This window comes from Heterodontus francisci, chromosome 38, assembly GCF_036365525.1.
Source record: "Heterodontus francisci isolate sHetFra1 chromosome 38, sHetFra1.hap1, whole genome shotgun sequence".
In the NCBI taxonomy this organism is placed as follows: Eukaryota; Metazoa; Chordata; class Chondrichthyes; order Heterodontiformes; family Heterodontidae; genus Heterodontus; species Heterodontus francisci.
Genome location: NC_090408.1, coordinates 45710856 through 45727854, shown reverse-complemented (window position 1 = coordinate 45727854; position 16999 = coordinate 45710856). Strand labels below are relative to the sequence as shown.

Sequence of the window (16999 nt, the reverse complement as noted above, 5' to 3'; positions counted from 1 at the left end):
ATACAGGTTTTTCGCCAAGCTCGAGCCGGAGCTCCGTCAGTCCTGTTCTTGGACGAGATCGATTCCATGCTCGGATCACGGTCGCTCAATGGCACAAATGGCCGCAGTGTTGAAGAGCGAGTGCTGTCGGTTCTCCTTAATGAGATGGATGGAATTGGACAGCCACTGGCCGAGAGGAGAGGCACTGAAAGGAAAATACTCGTGTGTGAAGGAGAACAATCGGAACAAATAAAAAAGGTGAAAGATTAAATCGGTCAATCCTGAATGTGGAAAATACTGATTCTTATCAGGGCTAAAAGTTTTCGATCAAATGAATAAACTGCTCCACACAGCTGCACAAAACTGTTGCTAATTAAGAATTAATGAGCGGGTCAGTCGAGATCTAGGCAATGTCACAATGTTGCTTGCAGTGGCTTTCCTTAAGTCGAATTTTAGCTGTGTAACACAGTAAAGCCTCGATTCAGACCTCCTGCTAACACACTATAGAAGCAGAGAAGATAGAAAAACAGCTTGGAAAAGGTCAGTTTAGACAATTGCTTCACCTGAACTCAGAGTGAGGAAAGGAATTAGAATCATAGAATTATACAGCACAGAAGGAGGTCATTCTGCCCATTGTTCCTGTGCTGGCTCTGGTAGAGCTATCCAATTAGGAAACAGCTTCTGGCAATTTCAGGTTTGACAGCAGGAAGTGCTCACCAGATGGAAGGAGCTCTGGGCCGGGGTGTGCAGGCTACCTCTGGGTCAATGATTTACGATGGGTCAGATGGCTCCTTCATTCATATTTTGTCTTGTGACTGTGTAGAGAGGGTGTAACACTCAATCTCGTCAAGGTTACTAGCATGCTAGAGCAAGCTTTTGTTTCCATCGATTTATAGAATCCTGTCATGGGAGCATTTGATATATATATATAGAAGGTTCTTTACTCAAAGCCCAGCCTGTATTTCGCAGTTAGGCGCACTGCCACTGACTTGAGCTTAAACATTCCCATTCCTCCCCCGAGATTAAGTACAAAGTTCACTTTAAAGTAACAGAGTTAATAGATTGAAATGTTTCATGCTGAAAGGGTTATTTCATGTTTTTAAAATTGATTTTTATAACTGACTAAGCGAATCAACATCAGTGAGGCGTTTATTCAGTGATAATTCACTTGTAAAACTTCAATAAAATTACAATTTAAAACAGAAATGCTCTTGCCTCTCAAACATTTGGGGCCGTTAATTGGGGTTGGAAGATTTGAATGCAGTGTTAATCTGGTCCCACTCGCAGTTGCTCACCTCTGTTATTTCTGCCAATTGGTTATAGAGAAAATTAGCACATTCTCTTTTTCTGGATACAGACCTGCCTTGTAAACAGAAGATCCTGGGTTCAATTTATCCAGTAACACTGTCAGAAATGATCTTTGTGGAGTGTCCAGGATACCTGCTGTCTTTGGTCTCATTTGATCACATTTCTGGGCCAAAAAATTGGGGTTCAAGTCCCATTTGAAGCCTAATTTAGGCTGGGGGAGAGCTGTATTGCCCAAGTTCCTATTTTTTGGATGAGACATTAAGTTTCTGTACATTTGAGATCCCCCGTTACTACTCGAAGCACCAAGCTATTCTGATTGTGGCCTTACCTGACACTTATCCATCAAGAAATACCACAAGAATAAGCACTGCTATTCTGAACACACCCATGTCTTTGCTTTATACCACAAGTATATTTAGAAACATAGAAAATAGGAGCAGGAGTAGGCCATTCGGCGCTTCGAGCCTGCTCTGCCATTCATTATGATCATGGCTGATCATCCAACTCAGTAACCTGTTCCCGCTTTCGCCCCATACCCTTTGATCCCTTTAGACCCAAAAGCTATATCTAACTCCTTCTTGAAAACGTACAATGTTTTGGCCTCAACTGCTTTCTGTGGTAGCGAATTCCACAGGCTCACCACTCTCTGGGTGAAGAAATTTCTCCTTATCTCAGTCCTGAAAGGTTTACGCTGTATCCTTAGACTATGACCCTGCTTCTGGACTCCCCCACCATCAGGAACATCCTTCCTGCATCTACCTTGTCAAGTCCTGTTAGACTTTTATAGGTTTCTATGAGATCCCCCCCCCACCCTCACTCTTCTGAACTCCAGCGAATATAATCCTAACCGACTCAATCTCTCCTCATACGTCAGTCCCACCATCTCAGGAATTAGTCTGTTAAACCTTCGCTGCACTCCCTCTATAGCAAGAACAACCTTCCTCAGATAAGGAGACCAAAACTGCACACAATATTCCAGGTGTGGCCTCACCAAGGCCCTGTATAATTGCAGTAAGACATCCCTGCTCCTGTACTCGAATCCTCTCGTTATGAAGGCCAACATACCATTTGCCTTTTTTACCACGTGTTGCACCTGCATGCTTACCTTCAGCGACTGGTGTACAAGAACACCCACGTCTCACTGCATATTCCCCTCTCTCAGTTTACAGTCGTTCAGATAATCTGTCTTCCTGTTTTTGCTACCAAAGTGGATAACCTCACATTTATCCACATTATACTGCATCTGCCATGCATTAGCCCACTCACTCAACTTGTCCAAATCACCCTGAAGCCTCTCTGCATCCTCCTCACAACTCACCCTCCCACCCAGTTTTGTGTCATCTGCAAATTTGGAGATATTACATTTAGTTCCCTCATCTAAATCATTAATGTACATTGTGAATAGCTGGATTCCTAGCACCAATCCCTGCGGTACCCGACTAGTCACTGCCTGCCATTCGGACAAAGACCCATTTATCCCTACTCTTTGTTTCCTGTCCGCCAACCAATTTTCTATCCATTGCAATACACTACCCCCAATCCCATGCGCTTTAATTTTACACGCTAATCTCTTATGTGGGACTTTGTCGAAAGCCTTCTGAAAGTCCAAATAAACCACATCCACTGGCTCCCCCTCATCAACTCTACTAGTTACATCCTCGAAGAATTCTAGTAGATTTGTCAAGCATGATTTCCCTTTTGTAAATCCATGCTGACTCTGCCCGATTCTACCACTGTTCTCCAAGTGCTCTGCTATAAGATCTTTGATAATGGACTCTAGAATTTTCCCCACTACCGACGTCAGGCTGACTGGTCTATAATTCCCTGCTTTCCCTGTACCTCCCTTTTTAAATCGTGGGGTTACATTAGCTACCCTCCAATCTGTAGGAACTGTTCCAGAGTCTATAGAATCTTGGAAGATGACCACCAATGCATCCGCTATTTCTAGGGCCACTTCCTTAAGTACTCTGGGATGCATACCATCAGGCCCTGGGGATTTATCGGCCTCCAATCCCATCAATTTCCCCAACACCATTTCTCTACTAATACTGATTTCTTTCAGTTCCTCTCTCTCACTAAACCCTGCGTTTCCCCAACATTTCTGGTATGATATTTGTGTCCTCCTTTGTGAAGACAGAACCAAAGTATGCATTTAGTTGGTCAGCCATTTCTTTATTTCCCATAATAAATTCCCCTGTTTCTGACTTGTAAAGGACCTACATTTGTCTTCGCCAATCTTTTTCTCTTCACATACCTATAGAAACCTTTACAAAGAACAAAGAAAGTTACAGCACAGGAACAGGCCCTTTGGCCCTCCAAGCCTGCGCCGATCCAGATCCTCTATCTAAACCTGTCGCCTATTTTCTAAGGGTCTGTATCTCTTTGCTTCCTGCCCATTCATGTATCTATCTAGATACATCTTAAAAGACGCTATCGTGCCCACGTCTACCACCTCCGCTGGCAACGCGTTCCAGGCACCCACCACCCTCTGCGTAAAGAACTTTCCACGCAAACCCCCTCTAAACTTTTCCCCTCTCACTTTGAACTCGTGTCCCCTAGTAATTGAATTCCCCACTCTGGGGAAAAAGCTTCTTGCTATCCAGCCTGTCTATACCTCTCATGATTTTGTACACCTCAATCAGGTCCCCCCTCAACCTCCGTCTTTCTAATGAAAATGATCCTAATCTGCTCAACCTCTCTTCATAGCTAGCGCCCTCCATACCAGGCAACATCCTGGTGAACCTCCTCTGCACCCTCCCCAAAGCATCTACATCCTTTTGGTAATGTGGCGACCAGAACTGCACACAGTATTCCAAATGTGGCTGAACCAATGTCTTATACAACTGTAACATGACCTGCCAACCCTTGTACTCAATGCCCCGTCTGATGAAGGAAAGCATGCCCCACAAGCTTGCTCTCGTACTCTATTTTCCTCTTCTTAATCAATCCCTTGGTCCTCCTTTGCTGAATTCTAAACTGCTCCCAATCCTCAGGTTTGTTGTTTTTCCTGGCAAATTTATATGTCTCTTCTTTGGATCTAATGCTATCTCTAATTTTCCTTGTAAGCCATGGTTTGGCTACCTTTCCTGTTTTACTTTTGCACCAGACAGGGATAAACAATTGTTGCAGTTCATCCATGCGCTCTTTAAATGTTTGCCATTGCCTATCCACCTTCATCCCCTTTAGTAACGTTTCCCAATCTGTCATGGCCAACCTGTGCCTCGTACCTTCGTAGTTTCCTTTACTCAGATTCAGGCCCCTAGTCTCAGAATCAACTACGTCACTCTCCATCTTGATGAAGAATTCTATCATATTATGGTTGCTCATCCCAAGGGGTCTTGCACAACTGGATTGTCATTTATTCCTCTCATTACACAATACCCTGTCTAGGATGGCCTGTTCTCTAGTTGGTTCCTCAACATATTGGTCCAGAAAACCATCCCGTATACACTCCAAGAATTCCTCCTCTATGGTATTGTGACGAATTTGATTTGCCCAATCTATATGCAGATTAAAGTCACCCATAATTACAGATGTTCCTTTATCGCATGCATCTCTAATTTCCTGTTTAATGCTATACCCAACATCACCACTACAGTTTGGGGGTCTATGTACAACCCCCACTAACGTTTTTTGCCCTTTAGCGTTTCTCAGCTCTACCCATACAGATTCCACATCGACTGAGCTAATATTTTTCCTCACTATCGTGTTAATTTCCTCTTTAACCAGCAATGCAACTCCACCGCCTTTTGCTTTTTCTCTGTCCTTCCTAAATACTGAATATCCCTGGATGTTCATTTCCGATCCCTGGTCACCTTGCAGCCATGTCTCCGTTATCCCGACAAATCATACTCGTTTACATCTATTTGCGCGATTAATTCATCCACTTTATTGCAAATGCTCTGCGCATTAAGGCACAAAGCCTTAAGCCTTGTCTTTTTAACATTACCTGTCCCCTTCCTACTATTTTTTACTGTGAACCTGTTTGATTCTGGCCATTGATTTCTCTGCCTATCACTTTTCTTATTCCCCTTACTGTCTTTTGTTCTTGTCTTTGATTCCCCCTCCTCTGACTCCTTGCAAAGATTCCCATCCCCCTGCCATTTTAGTTTAAACCATCCCCAACCACTCTAGCAAATACTCCCCCTAGGGCATCAGTCCTGGTCCTGCCCAGGTGTAACCCGTCCAGTTTGTACTGGTCCCAATCCCCCGGGAATCTAAAACCCTTCCCCCTCACCATCTCTTCAGCCACATATTCATCTGATATGTCCTGCTATTTCTACTCTGACTAGCACGTGGCACTGGCAATAATCCTGAGATCACTACCTTTTGAGGTCCTACTTTTCAACTTCCTAGTTCCCTATATTCTACTTTTAGGATCTCATCCTTTTTTTTTTACCTATGTCATTTGTACCAATGTGCTAACCCTAACCACAACCACTGACTGTTCACCCTCCCCCTTCAGAATTTGATGTTACAATTAGGGCCCTCACCAACACCTTTTTATATTAACAAAAAGGTAATTTTCTATAAATAGATTGGGCTTTCTGTGACCTGAAACTTATACTTGCCATAAGACTAAGTTATCCTTTTCCCAGTATCTCAGAGCAGGAACCCTGTGCAACATCTCATTTTCCTGCCTGTGCCAACAGGCAGTCAATAAATCGTTCGAACATCTAAGTCAAAGTTATGTAACAAGTGAAATAATTATACAGAAGCAGAGTGCAGTAGGAGGTTCACAGTCCGGTACTCTCTTTGCACAAGCTGTTGCAAAATAATGAAAACTCGACCTTTGCTGTTTCTAGGAGCTTTGGACTAAAGCTCTGAAATGTTATGTAGATGATGGCCTCATTAGCTGCTAGTGGAAACAGAATTGCTTCCTCATTGACCATCTTTTACTTTGGTGCATTTGGGTTATTGGAAAATGAAACTGATTATTCCCAATTGGGAGAATCAAATATAACCATTTTGATGTAAGTCAATGAGCCGGAGACTCCTATCCACCTGTCTGTCAGTTTGCTCTTGGCACCTGACATGCACGACCCAAATTCCAGCCTTTTAAAGTATTGAATTTTGTCTCCATCTCCTAGTGTCTAAGTTTACGTATATAATTCTAAACATTCCAACAGAAGATTCACACAAATATTCAACTTGAGGATAATAGAACATTGTGTTTTTCCCTTTGTTTAGTTGGAGTTTCAGGAGGTTTGTAACAAAGGTGTGATCGTGGTCGCTGCTACAAATCGACCAGACCTCTTAGATGATGCTTTGCTGCGACCTGGGAGATTTGACCAAATAATCTTTGTTCCGTCTCCAGATAAAGAGGTAAGCTTGTGCTTGTGCTGTTAGTGTCGGACATACTCTTTGGTGCTGCCAGCTACTCATGTCTGAATGAGTGTTGGCTCGAGCTGCACTGTAGTATGAGTTTTGATTGTTGGTTTAAGTCGTATTTGTCGTCATAATCCTATGTGAAACTGCTTAAAGAAAACTTGTATCTGTATAGACCTCAGGACGTCCCAAATCACTTTACAGCCAATGAAATGTAGCCATTGTTGAAATGTAGGAAACGCAGCAAACTCCCAGAAACAGCAGTGATGTCCAGATAATCATTTTTGTTTGTGATGTTGCTTAAACAATCTTCAGTCTGTGTTAGCAGAAAAGCCTACTGCTGTATTTTTCACTCGTCAACAATTCTTACATATAGGCAAGACTTTCCATACTGAGGATCTACACTTCCAAAACTCCACTGGATGATGTGTCATTGGAGGAGCTGGCGACTGAGACAGCAGGGTTTACTGGAGCAGATATACAGAATTTATGCAAAGAGGTGAGTTTGAGATGTGGACGTGGGATTGAAGTGCCTGCTCTTGGAGTTAGGCACAGGTCTGAGTTTGGTCACTCTCTTGTACTGCTGCACAGATACTAGGTGTCAGCATTGAATGTGACGCTGTCACGGACTAAAACTGAAACAGGCATTATGTTTAGAAGTGCAGGAAGGCAACTGTTTCGGAGTTTGAGTGAAATAATGAAACATGGATTAAATTTTGCTGCCATTGAGATAAGGCTGGCCCAGGCTGTTGCCGCATTAACTCTGTTAAACTGGCAAAGCAAGCGGAGTGGACACAATGGGTAAAAGGTTTGTCACGCATTGTGGATGGACCTGAACTCAAAAACTTTGAGTTTTGACTTTTCCAATTCCTCACCTGATATGTGAGCACAGGGAAGCAGGCCACAGTATCTTTCAGAATTGCTCTGATAGTTATGACACTGAAGAGGCCATTCGGCCCATCGGGTTCATGCCAGCTCTTTGTAGAGCAATCCAATCAGTCCCATTCCTCGGCTGTATTCCCGTAACCCTGCAAGTTTATTTCCTGCAAGTGCCCATCCAGTTTCTTTTTGAAATCATTCATCACTTCCACCACTCTCATAGATAGCGGGATCCAGGTCATTACCACTCGCTGTGTAAAAAGGTTCTTCCTCACATCCCCCTTGCATCTCTTGCCCAAAACCTTCAATGTGTGACCCCGAGTCCTTGTACTATCAGCTAATGGGACCAGCTTTTCTTTGTCTACCTTATCTAAGCCTATCATAACCATGTACACTTCTATCAAATCTCCCCTCAATATCCTTTGTTCCAAGGAGAACAACCCCAGCTTCTCCAACCTAACCATGTAACTAAAATCCCTCATCACTGGAACCATTCTGGTAAATCTCCTCTGCACCCTCTCAACGATCTTTACGTCCTTCCTAACGTGTATTGACCAGAACTGGATGCAATACTCTAGTTGTGGCCTAACCAGAGCTCTATAAAGGTTCAGCGCAACTTCCCCGCTTTGATACTCAATTCCTCTATTTATGAAGCCCAAGATCCCATATGCTTTTCTAACCACTCTCTCGATATGTTCTGCCACCTCCAAAGATCAATGCACAAGAACCCCCAGGTACCTCTGTTCCCGTACACTCTTTAGAACTGTGCCATTTAGTCTATATCGTCTGGGGAGACAATAGCATAGTGGTATGTCACTCGGCTAGCAATCCAGAGGCCTGGACTAATGTTCCAGAGAAATGAGTTCAAATCCCACCACAGCAGCTGCTGGAATTTAAATTAAATTAATCAATAAATATGGAATAAAATGCTGGTCTCATTAATGATCGTGAAACTATCAGATTGTCATTAAAAACCCATCTGTTTGACTAACTTCAGGGGAGGAAATCTGCCATCCTTACCTGATTTGGCCTACATGTGATTCCAGATATACAGCAATGTGGTTGACTCTCAACTGCCCTCTGAAGTGTCCCTAGCAAGCCATTCAGTTGTAGGTGGCTCCTCACCACCACCTGCTCAAGGCAATAAATGCTGGCCTTGCCAATGACGTTCGCATCCCAAGAACAAATTTTTTTTTTTTTTTTTAAATCCTCTCCCTATCCCTTCTGCAATTTATTAAATTCTGTCTGTTCCTTGCCCATTCTGCTAGCCTAGCAATGTCCTGTTGCAGTTGATTGGTGTCATCCTCACTGTTTGCCACACCTCCAAGTTTGGTGTCAGTGGCAAACTTAAATATTCAAATCATTTATATATAGCAGAAAGGCAGTGGTCCTACCACTGAACCTTGGGGAACACCACTGTTTACCATCCTCCAGTCTGAAAAACAACCATTTACTATGACTCACTGTTTTCTGTCCTTAAGCCAATTTTTATCCAAGCTGACACTGACCCTCCTATTCCATAAACCTCAATTTTGATAACCAGCCTTTTATGTGGTACTTTGTGAAAGCTTTCTTAAAATCTGTGTAGTCAATTTCCACTGCAATCCCTGCATTAACCTTCTTTGTTACTTTATCAAAAATTCAGTTAGATTAGTCAAGCACAATCTGCCTTGTACAAATCTGTGCTGACTCTCCTTAATTAACTTAATCCTCTCCAAGTGCCTGTTGATTTTTTCCCCCTGATTATTGTTTCTAAAACCTTGCCCACCACTGATAAACTGACATTGTAGTTGTTAGGAATGTCCTTACACCCTTTCTTGTCGCATTTGCCGCTTTCCAATCCTCTGGCACCTCCCCTGTATCTAGGGAAGATTGGAATTTTATGGCAAACCAATCCAGTATCTTCACTCCCACTTCCCTGAGCAGCTTGGGATGCAAGCCATCTGGACCAGGCGACTCTAAGGATAGCCAGCCTTTCCAGTAAATACTACCCATCAATTTTCACTCCATCCATTACCTCCACCATCGCCACTTCTACCGATGTTTTGTCAGCATCCTGTTCCTTTAGTAAACACCGACATAAAGTTCTCATTTCGTATTCTGGCCTTGCCCTGTGCCTCTAAGCATGTATTACCTTCTTTGTCCCTAAAAGGCCCTACTCCATCTCTTGCAACCCACTTGCTATTTACACGCCGATAGAAGATTTTTGGGTTCCCTTAGAATCATAGAAAGTTTAAGGCACATAGCGAGGCCACTTGGCCCATCGTGTCTGTGCCGGCTGAAAAATGATCCACCTATTCTAATCCCACCTTCTAGCATTTGTTCTCTAGCCCTGCAGATTATGACATTTGAGGTGCATATTCAGACTCTCTCTGAATGAGTTGAGGGTTTCTGCCTCAACCACCCTTTCAGATAGTGAGTTCCAGACCCCCACCACCCTCTGGGTGAAAAGGTTTTCCTCATCTCCCCTTTAATTTTTCTACCAATCACTTTAAATCTATACCCCCCCCTAGTCACTGGCCTCTCTGCTAAGGTGAATAGACCCTTCACCTCCGCTCTATCCAGACCCCTCAAAATTTTGTACATTTCAATCAAATCTCCCCTCAGCCTTCCCTGCTCCAAGGAGAACAACCCCAGCCTATCCAATCTTTCCTCATAGCTGCATTTTTCCAGTCCTGGCAACATCCTCGTAAATCTCCTCTGTACCCTCTCTAGTGCAATTACATCCTTTCTGTAATGAGGTGACCGGAACTGCACACCGTACTCAAGCTGTGACCTAACCAATGAGTTATACAGTTCCACCATAACCTCCCTGATCTTATATTCTATATCCCGGCTAATAAAGGAAAGGATTCCATATGTCGTCTTAACCACCTTTTCGACCTGTCCTGCTACCTTCAGGGATCTGTGGACATTCACTCCAAGGTCATTAACTTTCTCTACACTTCTCAGTATTTTCCCATTAATTGTGTATTCCTTTGCCTTGTTTGACCTCCCCAAATGCATCAACTCACACTTCTCCAAGTTGAATTCCATTTGCCACTTTTCTGCCCATCTGACCAGACCATCAATATCTTCCTGCAGCCTACAGCTATCCTCCTCGCTATCTACCACATGGCCGATCTTTGTGTTGTCTGAAAACTTCTTGATCATGCCCCTTACATTTACATCCAAATCGTTAATATATACAAAAAGCAGGGGGCCCAGTACTGAGTCCTGCAGAACACCGCTGGAAACAGCCCTCCAGTCGCTAAAACACCCGTCAACGGTTACCCTTTGTTTCCTGCCACTGAGCCAATTTTGTATCCACCTTGCTGCATTTCCCTGGATCCTATGGGAGTTTTTTTAACCAGTCTGCCATGTGGGACCTTGTCAGAAGCCTTGCTAAAATCTATGTAGACCACATCAACTGCATTACCCTCATCTATCTTCCTTGTTGTTTATTCAAAAAATTTGATCAAGTTGGTCAAACAAGATCTTCCCTTAACAGATCCATGCTGACTATCCTTGATAAACTGTCACTTAGAAAGGCACAGGTTAATCCTGTCTCTCAGAATAGATTCCAATAATTTGCCTGCTACTGAGGTTTGACTGACGCCTGTAATTATTTGGTCTATCCCTCGCTCCCTTTTTAAACAGAGGTACAACATTAGCAGTTCTCCAATCCTCCAGCACCACACCTGTACCCAATGAGGACTGGAAAATGATGGTCAGACCCTCTGCTAGTTCCTCTCTTTTAACAGCCTAGGGTGCATTTTATCTGGCTGTGGTGATTTATCAACTTTCAAGGATGTTAATCCCATTAATACTTCCTTTCTCCCTATATTTATCAAATCCAATACTTCACACTCCTCCTTAACTGCAATATTTGCATCGTCCCCCTTTTATGGTAACTGCCATTCTCCCTTTGCCGTTCTTATTTTCCTCTTCACTTCCCTTCTCAGCTTATTGTATTTGGTCTGGTTCTCGTTTGAAGAATTCACCTGACATGCATCATATACCTTTTTTTTTTCTGTTGCACCATATTCTCTATCTCCCTCATTATCCAAGGAACTCTTGACTTTGGTTCCTTTACCTTTCGAACTTGTTGGAATGTACCTAGCCTGTACCTGAAGCATCTCCTCCTTAATCATCCATTGTTCTGTTAATTTTTCCTGTCTATTGTTGGTTCCATTTTACCCTGGCTAGATGCCTCTCAGTACATTGTAGTTAGCCCTCTTCTAATTTAGAAGTTCTACTTTAGATTGTTCCGTGATCTTCTCCATTACTAATCTAAACCTTATGATACGATGATACAATGATCACTCTTGCCCAAGTGTTCCCCCACAGACACTTGATCCACTTGGCCCACTTCATTTCCTAGCACCAGATCCAGCAAGGCCTTCTTCCTAGTTGGGCCGAGAACGTACTGGTCAATGAAGTTCTCTTGAAAACATTTCAAAAATTCCTCCCCCTCCTTACCTTTCACATTATTCCAGTCAATATTTGGGTAATTAAATTCCCCCAGTAAATCCACTCTATAGTTCTTGCACATCTGAGATTTCCCTGCAGATTTGCTCCTCTCTCTATCACTATTTGGAGGTCTATATAATGCTCCTAGTAGCGTGTTCATACCCTTTTTGCTGTTCAACTCTAACCAAATGGATTCTGTTCTTGCCCCCTCAAGGACATTCTCCCTTTCCAACACTACAATTATTTCCCTGGTCAATACTACCACCCCACCTCCCTTTTTTTCCTTCCCTGTCTTTTCTGAACATTGTATCCTTGAACATTAAGTGCCCAGTCCTCACTATTTTTACACACACTTCCGTTAACTCATATTCTCATTTGTGCTTGTAGCTCTCCAGCCTTATTTACCACACTTTGTGCATCTACATAGTACATTGTAAACACGTCTTTGTATTCCTCGTAGTCCTCCTTTGTCCGCTGCTATCTAATATGGTACTACTTCCTTCTCCAGTACTAACCAACACTCTAACTCCTTTATGCGCCTTATTCCTCTTTTCTACTTCTATATGCTGGTGCCATCCCCCTGCCAATTTAGTTTAAACTCTCCCCAATCACACTAGTGAACCCCCCGCGAGGACATTGGTCCCAGTCCTGTTGAGGTGCGACACATCACTTTTGCATAGGAGCCTCCTGCCCCAGAACTGGTCCCAAGAATCTGAAGCTCTCCCTCCTGCACCACGTCTCAAGCCACACATTGATCCTCGCTTTTTTAATTTCTACTCTCACTGTGTGGCACTGGGAGTAATCCAGAGATTACTACCTTTGAGGTCCTACTTTTTAACTTCCTCCTTCGCTCCTGAAAATCTGACTATAGGATCTCAATACCTGCCCCCTCAATGTTGTTGGTACTGGCATGTATCACAACTTCTGTCTCACTCCCTTCCCCCTGCAGAATATTACCCACCTTCTCTGTAGTGGCCTTTATCCGACACCAGGGAGGCAGTGCACCATGCGGGGCTCACTTTGACAACTACAGAAGTGCCTATCCACCCCCCCCCCCTGTATAGAATCTCCTATAATGACTGCATTTCTACTCTTTGCTGTTCCCTCCTGTACAGTCCCTTGCCCATAGGTGCCAAGGTCTGGACAGCACTCCTTCAAGGTGTTATTACTCCCAGCAGTCTCCAAAGCTGAGCATCTGTTTGAGAGTGGCACACACTCCAAAGATTCCTGCACCTCCTGCCTTTTCCGGGTGGTCCCCATCTACTGTCCTGAACACTCTGCTTGTAGGGTGATCACTTCCTGGAACGTACGATCCAGGAAACACTCACCCTCTCTGATGCGCCACAGTGTCTCCAGTTGCCTCTCAAGCTCAGAAATATTGAGCTCGGGCTCAAGTAGCTGGAAACACTTCCTACACGTGGTCCCCCAAAACACATGAAGTGTCCTGAAGTTCCCCCATGGAACAGGAATTGCAGCAACAGGTCACAGCTGCCCATCCATGATCGAAGACAAAAATCTCTTCCCTCTTTTATAATCTAGTTAGTACCTTATTCGAACCTGCTCTGTGCTAATACTCTTATTTATTCACTTTTATACTTATCTCAATTTTATTAAGCTGTAAATCTAATAAGTATTTTATAGTTTCCTGCTCCTAGTTTAAATCACTGCCCTCGTTTAGGGAGGATAAAACCTTAAAAATCACCAACCAGTCACCTACCTGCTGTCCTTTGATGTCACTCCTTGCTTTTTTTTTTTGACAACGCTGAGAGCTCTGCACTCTTGCCCCCCCTCTAATTTATCACTCACCCCCGCTGCTGCTGCCTCCAATCAAATCCTTTCTCTTACACCCACCCCCACCCCTCAATTTATCAGCTGCTGCTGCCGCCTCTGATCACTGGCACTTCGCTGATTTGAAAGAACATACATTTCTGTAGCGCCTTTTACACTTTTAAGGCACCCACAGTGTTTCACAGCCTATATAGGTCTTTATAATTTCACTAACAGCCTTGCACGTATCTAACTCCAAAGCAAAACACTGCGGATGCTGAAAATCTAAAATAAAAACAGGAAATGCTGGAAATACTCAGCATCTGTGGAGAGGTGAAAGGTTTACTTGCCAAAACGTTAACTCTGTTTCTTTCTTCACAGATGCTGGCAGGCCTGCTGAGTATTTTTAGAAGTTTGTTGATTGTATATTTGTATAAAGTGTAGTCTTGTCGTGAAATTCCCCTCTTTTTTGTTATCCAGTGTCTCTATGGGGAATTGGATACATCCCACTTTCTGCTCCCAATATTCAGTGGCACAGCGCACAACCAGTAAGGAGTAACATTTGTAGGTTTCTGTCATGTGACCCTGATCCCAAGCTCTAAGTTGTCTGTAGGGGTCTGATACTTTGAGTAATTGACAGGTGGCAGCACCGAGCCACTGTCCCCCAGGGTTGTGTTCTGATCTTCCTTCTCTGTCAGCTCCCAATACCTGTCATAGAGTCGTACAGCATAGCAACAGGCCCTTCGGCCCACCACATCCATGCCAACCATAATGCCTATCTATACTAATCCCACCTGCCATATCCCTCTATCCCTTGCTCATTCAAGTACCTGTTCAAATGCCTCTTAAATGTTGATACTGTTCCTGCCTCCACCATCTCCTCTGGCAGCTCATTCCAGATACCCACTATTCTTTGTGAAAAATTTACCCCTTTGATCTCCTTTAAACCTCCTCCTGCTCACCTTAAATCTATGCCCTCTAGTTTTAGTCACCCCTACCATGGGAAACAGACTCTGGCTATCTACCCTATCTATGCCTCTCATAATTTTACATACCTCTATCATGTCCCCTCTCCGCCTCCTTCGCTCCAGGGAAAACAGACCCAGCCTATCCAATCTCTCTTTATAACTCGAGCCCTCCAAACCAGGCAACATCCTTGTGAATCTTTTCTGCACCCTCTCTAGCTTAATCGCATCTTTCCTGTAGTGCGGCGACCAGAACTGCACACAGTATACTCCTGTGCTGCCTAACAAACGTTATGTACAACTGTAACATGACGTTCCAACTCTTGTACTCAATGCCTCGGCCGATGAAGGCAAGCATGCCATATGCCTTCTTCACCACCCTGTCTACCTGTGTTGCCACTTTCAGGGAACTATGTACTTGCACCCCAAGGTGTCTCTGCTCAACAACACTCCCCAGGGCCCTGCCATTCACTGTATATGTCCTGCCCTGGTTTAACTTCCCAAAATGCATCACTTGACACTTGTCTGCGTTAAATTCCATTTGCCAATCCATTGCCCACTTTCCCAGTTGATCTATGTCTATTTCTGTTTGACACTTGTCCAATGCCATCTTTAAAGGTCTCAGCAAAGGGTTGAGGACCTTGTTGACAACATGACTGCAGACTCCGGATAAAGCTCTCCAAGACCTCTGATTTATTTTGCCATGGGCAAATGTGTTAACAAGATTGTGTTGCCAGGTGGAAATGACCCTTGATTCTCCACCGATTACATTCTCAAACTTTCTACAGATTTATTAGAGAGAAAAAGGTTCCCCAAGTGCTGTCAATCCACCAAGCTGGCCACCCAGCTGCAGTTCTGGTGCCAAACCCTTTCAACGTGCTCTTCAACAATACAAATGAGTTTATCTTTATTGGTTTTAACTTTTAGCTGCTCCCCAGAGGATTTTGCTCCTATTCTGTGATGTCTCACTAGGCAGCAGGGAGTCGCAAACCACTCAGGACACATAATCAGCTAGAGCAACCTCATTATAGAAACCTCACCCCTCACTCCTCCCCCAGCCTCTGCTCCCACCCCACCCCCAAATTTCAAAATTTTGCCGATGATACCAAACTTGGAAGTTTGGCGAACAGTGAGGATGATACAAATCAACTGCAGAATGGACAGACGCGTGGCAGATGGAATTTAGTACAGAAAAGTGTGAGGTGATGCATTTTGGCAGAATGAATAGGGAGGGGATTTCTGAAGCATGTGCAGGGACAGAGGGACCTGGGGGGTCTGTGAGGGTGCAGAGGAGATTTACCAGAATGGTCCTGGTGATGAGAGATTTTAGGGTTAGGTTGGAAAAGCTGGGATTGTTCTCCTTGAATCAAAGGAGATTGAGGGAGATTTGATAGCGGTGTCCAAATTATGACAAGCTTAGATAAGGTAGACAAAGAAAAGCTGATTCTATTAGCTGATGGCACAAGGACAGGGGACACAAATTGAAGGTTTTGGGCAGGAGATGCAGGCGGAATGTGAGGAAGGACTTCTTTTTCCACAGCGAATGGTAATGACCTGGAACTCGCTGCCTACAAGAGTGCCGAATGCGAAGACAATCCATGATTTCAAAAGGAAATTGGATGCACGTGAGGGAAATAATCTTGCAGGGACATGGGGATGGAGCCAGAGAATGAGACTGACTGGATTGCTCTACAGAGCCAGCATGGACCGATGGGCTGAATGCCCCCCCTCCTGTGCTGTAATGACTAACTCTGCGTCTAATGTGAATATATCAATAGTGTCAGTCTGAACTGCCACTGACCTCAAACTCCACTCACCACCCAAGCACAGGATAGGCATGAGACGCCTCCACGCGTCTTTTGACTATTGTTATCACCTGCTCATCAGGACTTTTTATTTTGACTCTTTTGTTCTCCACAGGCTGCCTTACTGGCTCTGCAAGAAAATGGACTTGATGCTGCTGCTGTGAAACATGGTCACTTTCTCTCATCTCTTCAGAGTTTAAAACCCTCCCTGACTGGCCAGCAGTTGGATTTCTACCACAACTTATTCTCAACAAGTGACCAATGAGATTCCGTGACCTTTTCTGGCCCCGACAACAGCCTGACTTTTCCTGATGATGGCAAAGGACTAGCTAGCAATTTGACTCCGGATGGAAAAATCAAAACGAAGTAGAAATTTAAAATAACTTGTATTTTGTATAAACACAATCTTTTATATTTTCATTTAAAAGTCTGACCAACTCAAATCATAAAATGAAAAATTAGTGTTAATTCTGAACATTATTTGTATTGTAGAAGAGAGAGAGGGAGAGTTGCCAA

At 43.7% G+C, this 16999-nt stretch overlaps 1 protein-coding gene across 3 annotated transcripts in view; it reads left to right on the top strand.

Annotated features, from left to right (window-relative positions):
* The window catches only part of afg2b (AFG2 AAA ATPase homolog B), a 28314-nt gene extending 11363 nt beyond the window's left edge, over window positions 1–16951 (top strand). For all 3 annotated transcript variants that reach the window (XM_068018340.1, XM_068018341.1, XM_068018339.1), the window contains 4 exons: window positions 7–237; window positions 6478–6612; window positions 6992–7114; window positions 16599–16951. In XM_068018340.1, the coding sequence (XP_067874441.1) occupies window positions 7–237; window positions 6478–6612; window positions 6992–7114; window positions 16599–16748 (639 nt within the window). In that variant the 3' untranslated portion in view covers window positions 16749–16951. The remainder of the gene's footprint in view (window positions 1–6; window positions 238–6477; window positions 6613–6991; window positions 7115–16598) is intronic.
* The last annotated feature ends 48 nt before the right edge of the window (window positions 16952–16999 follow it).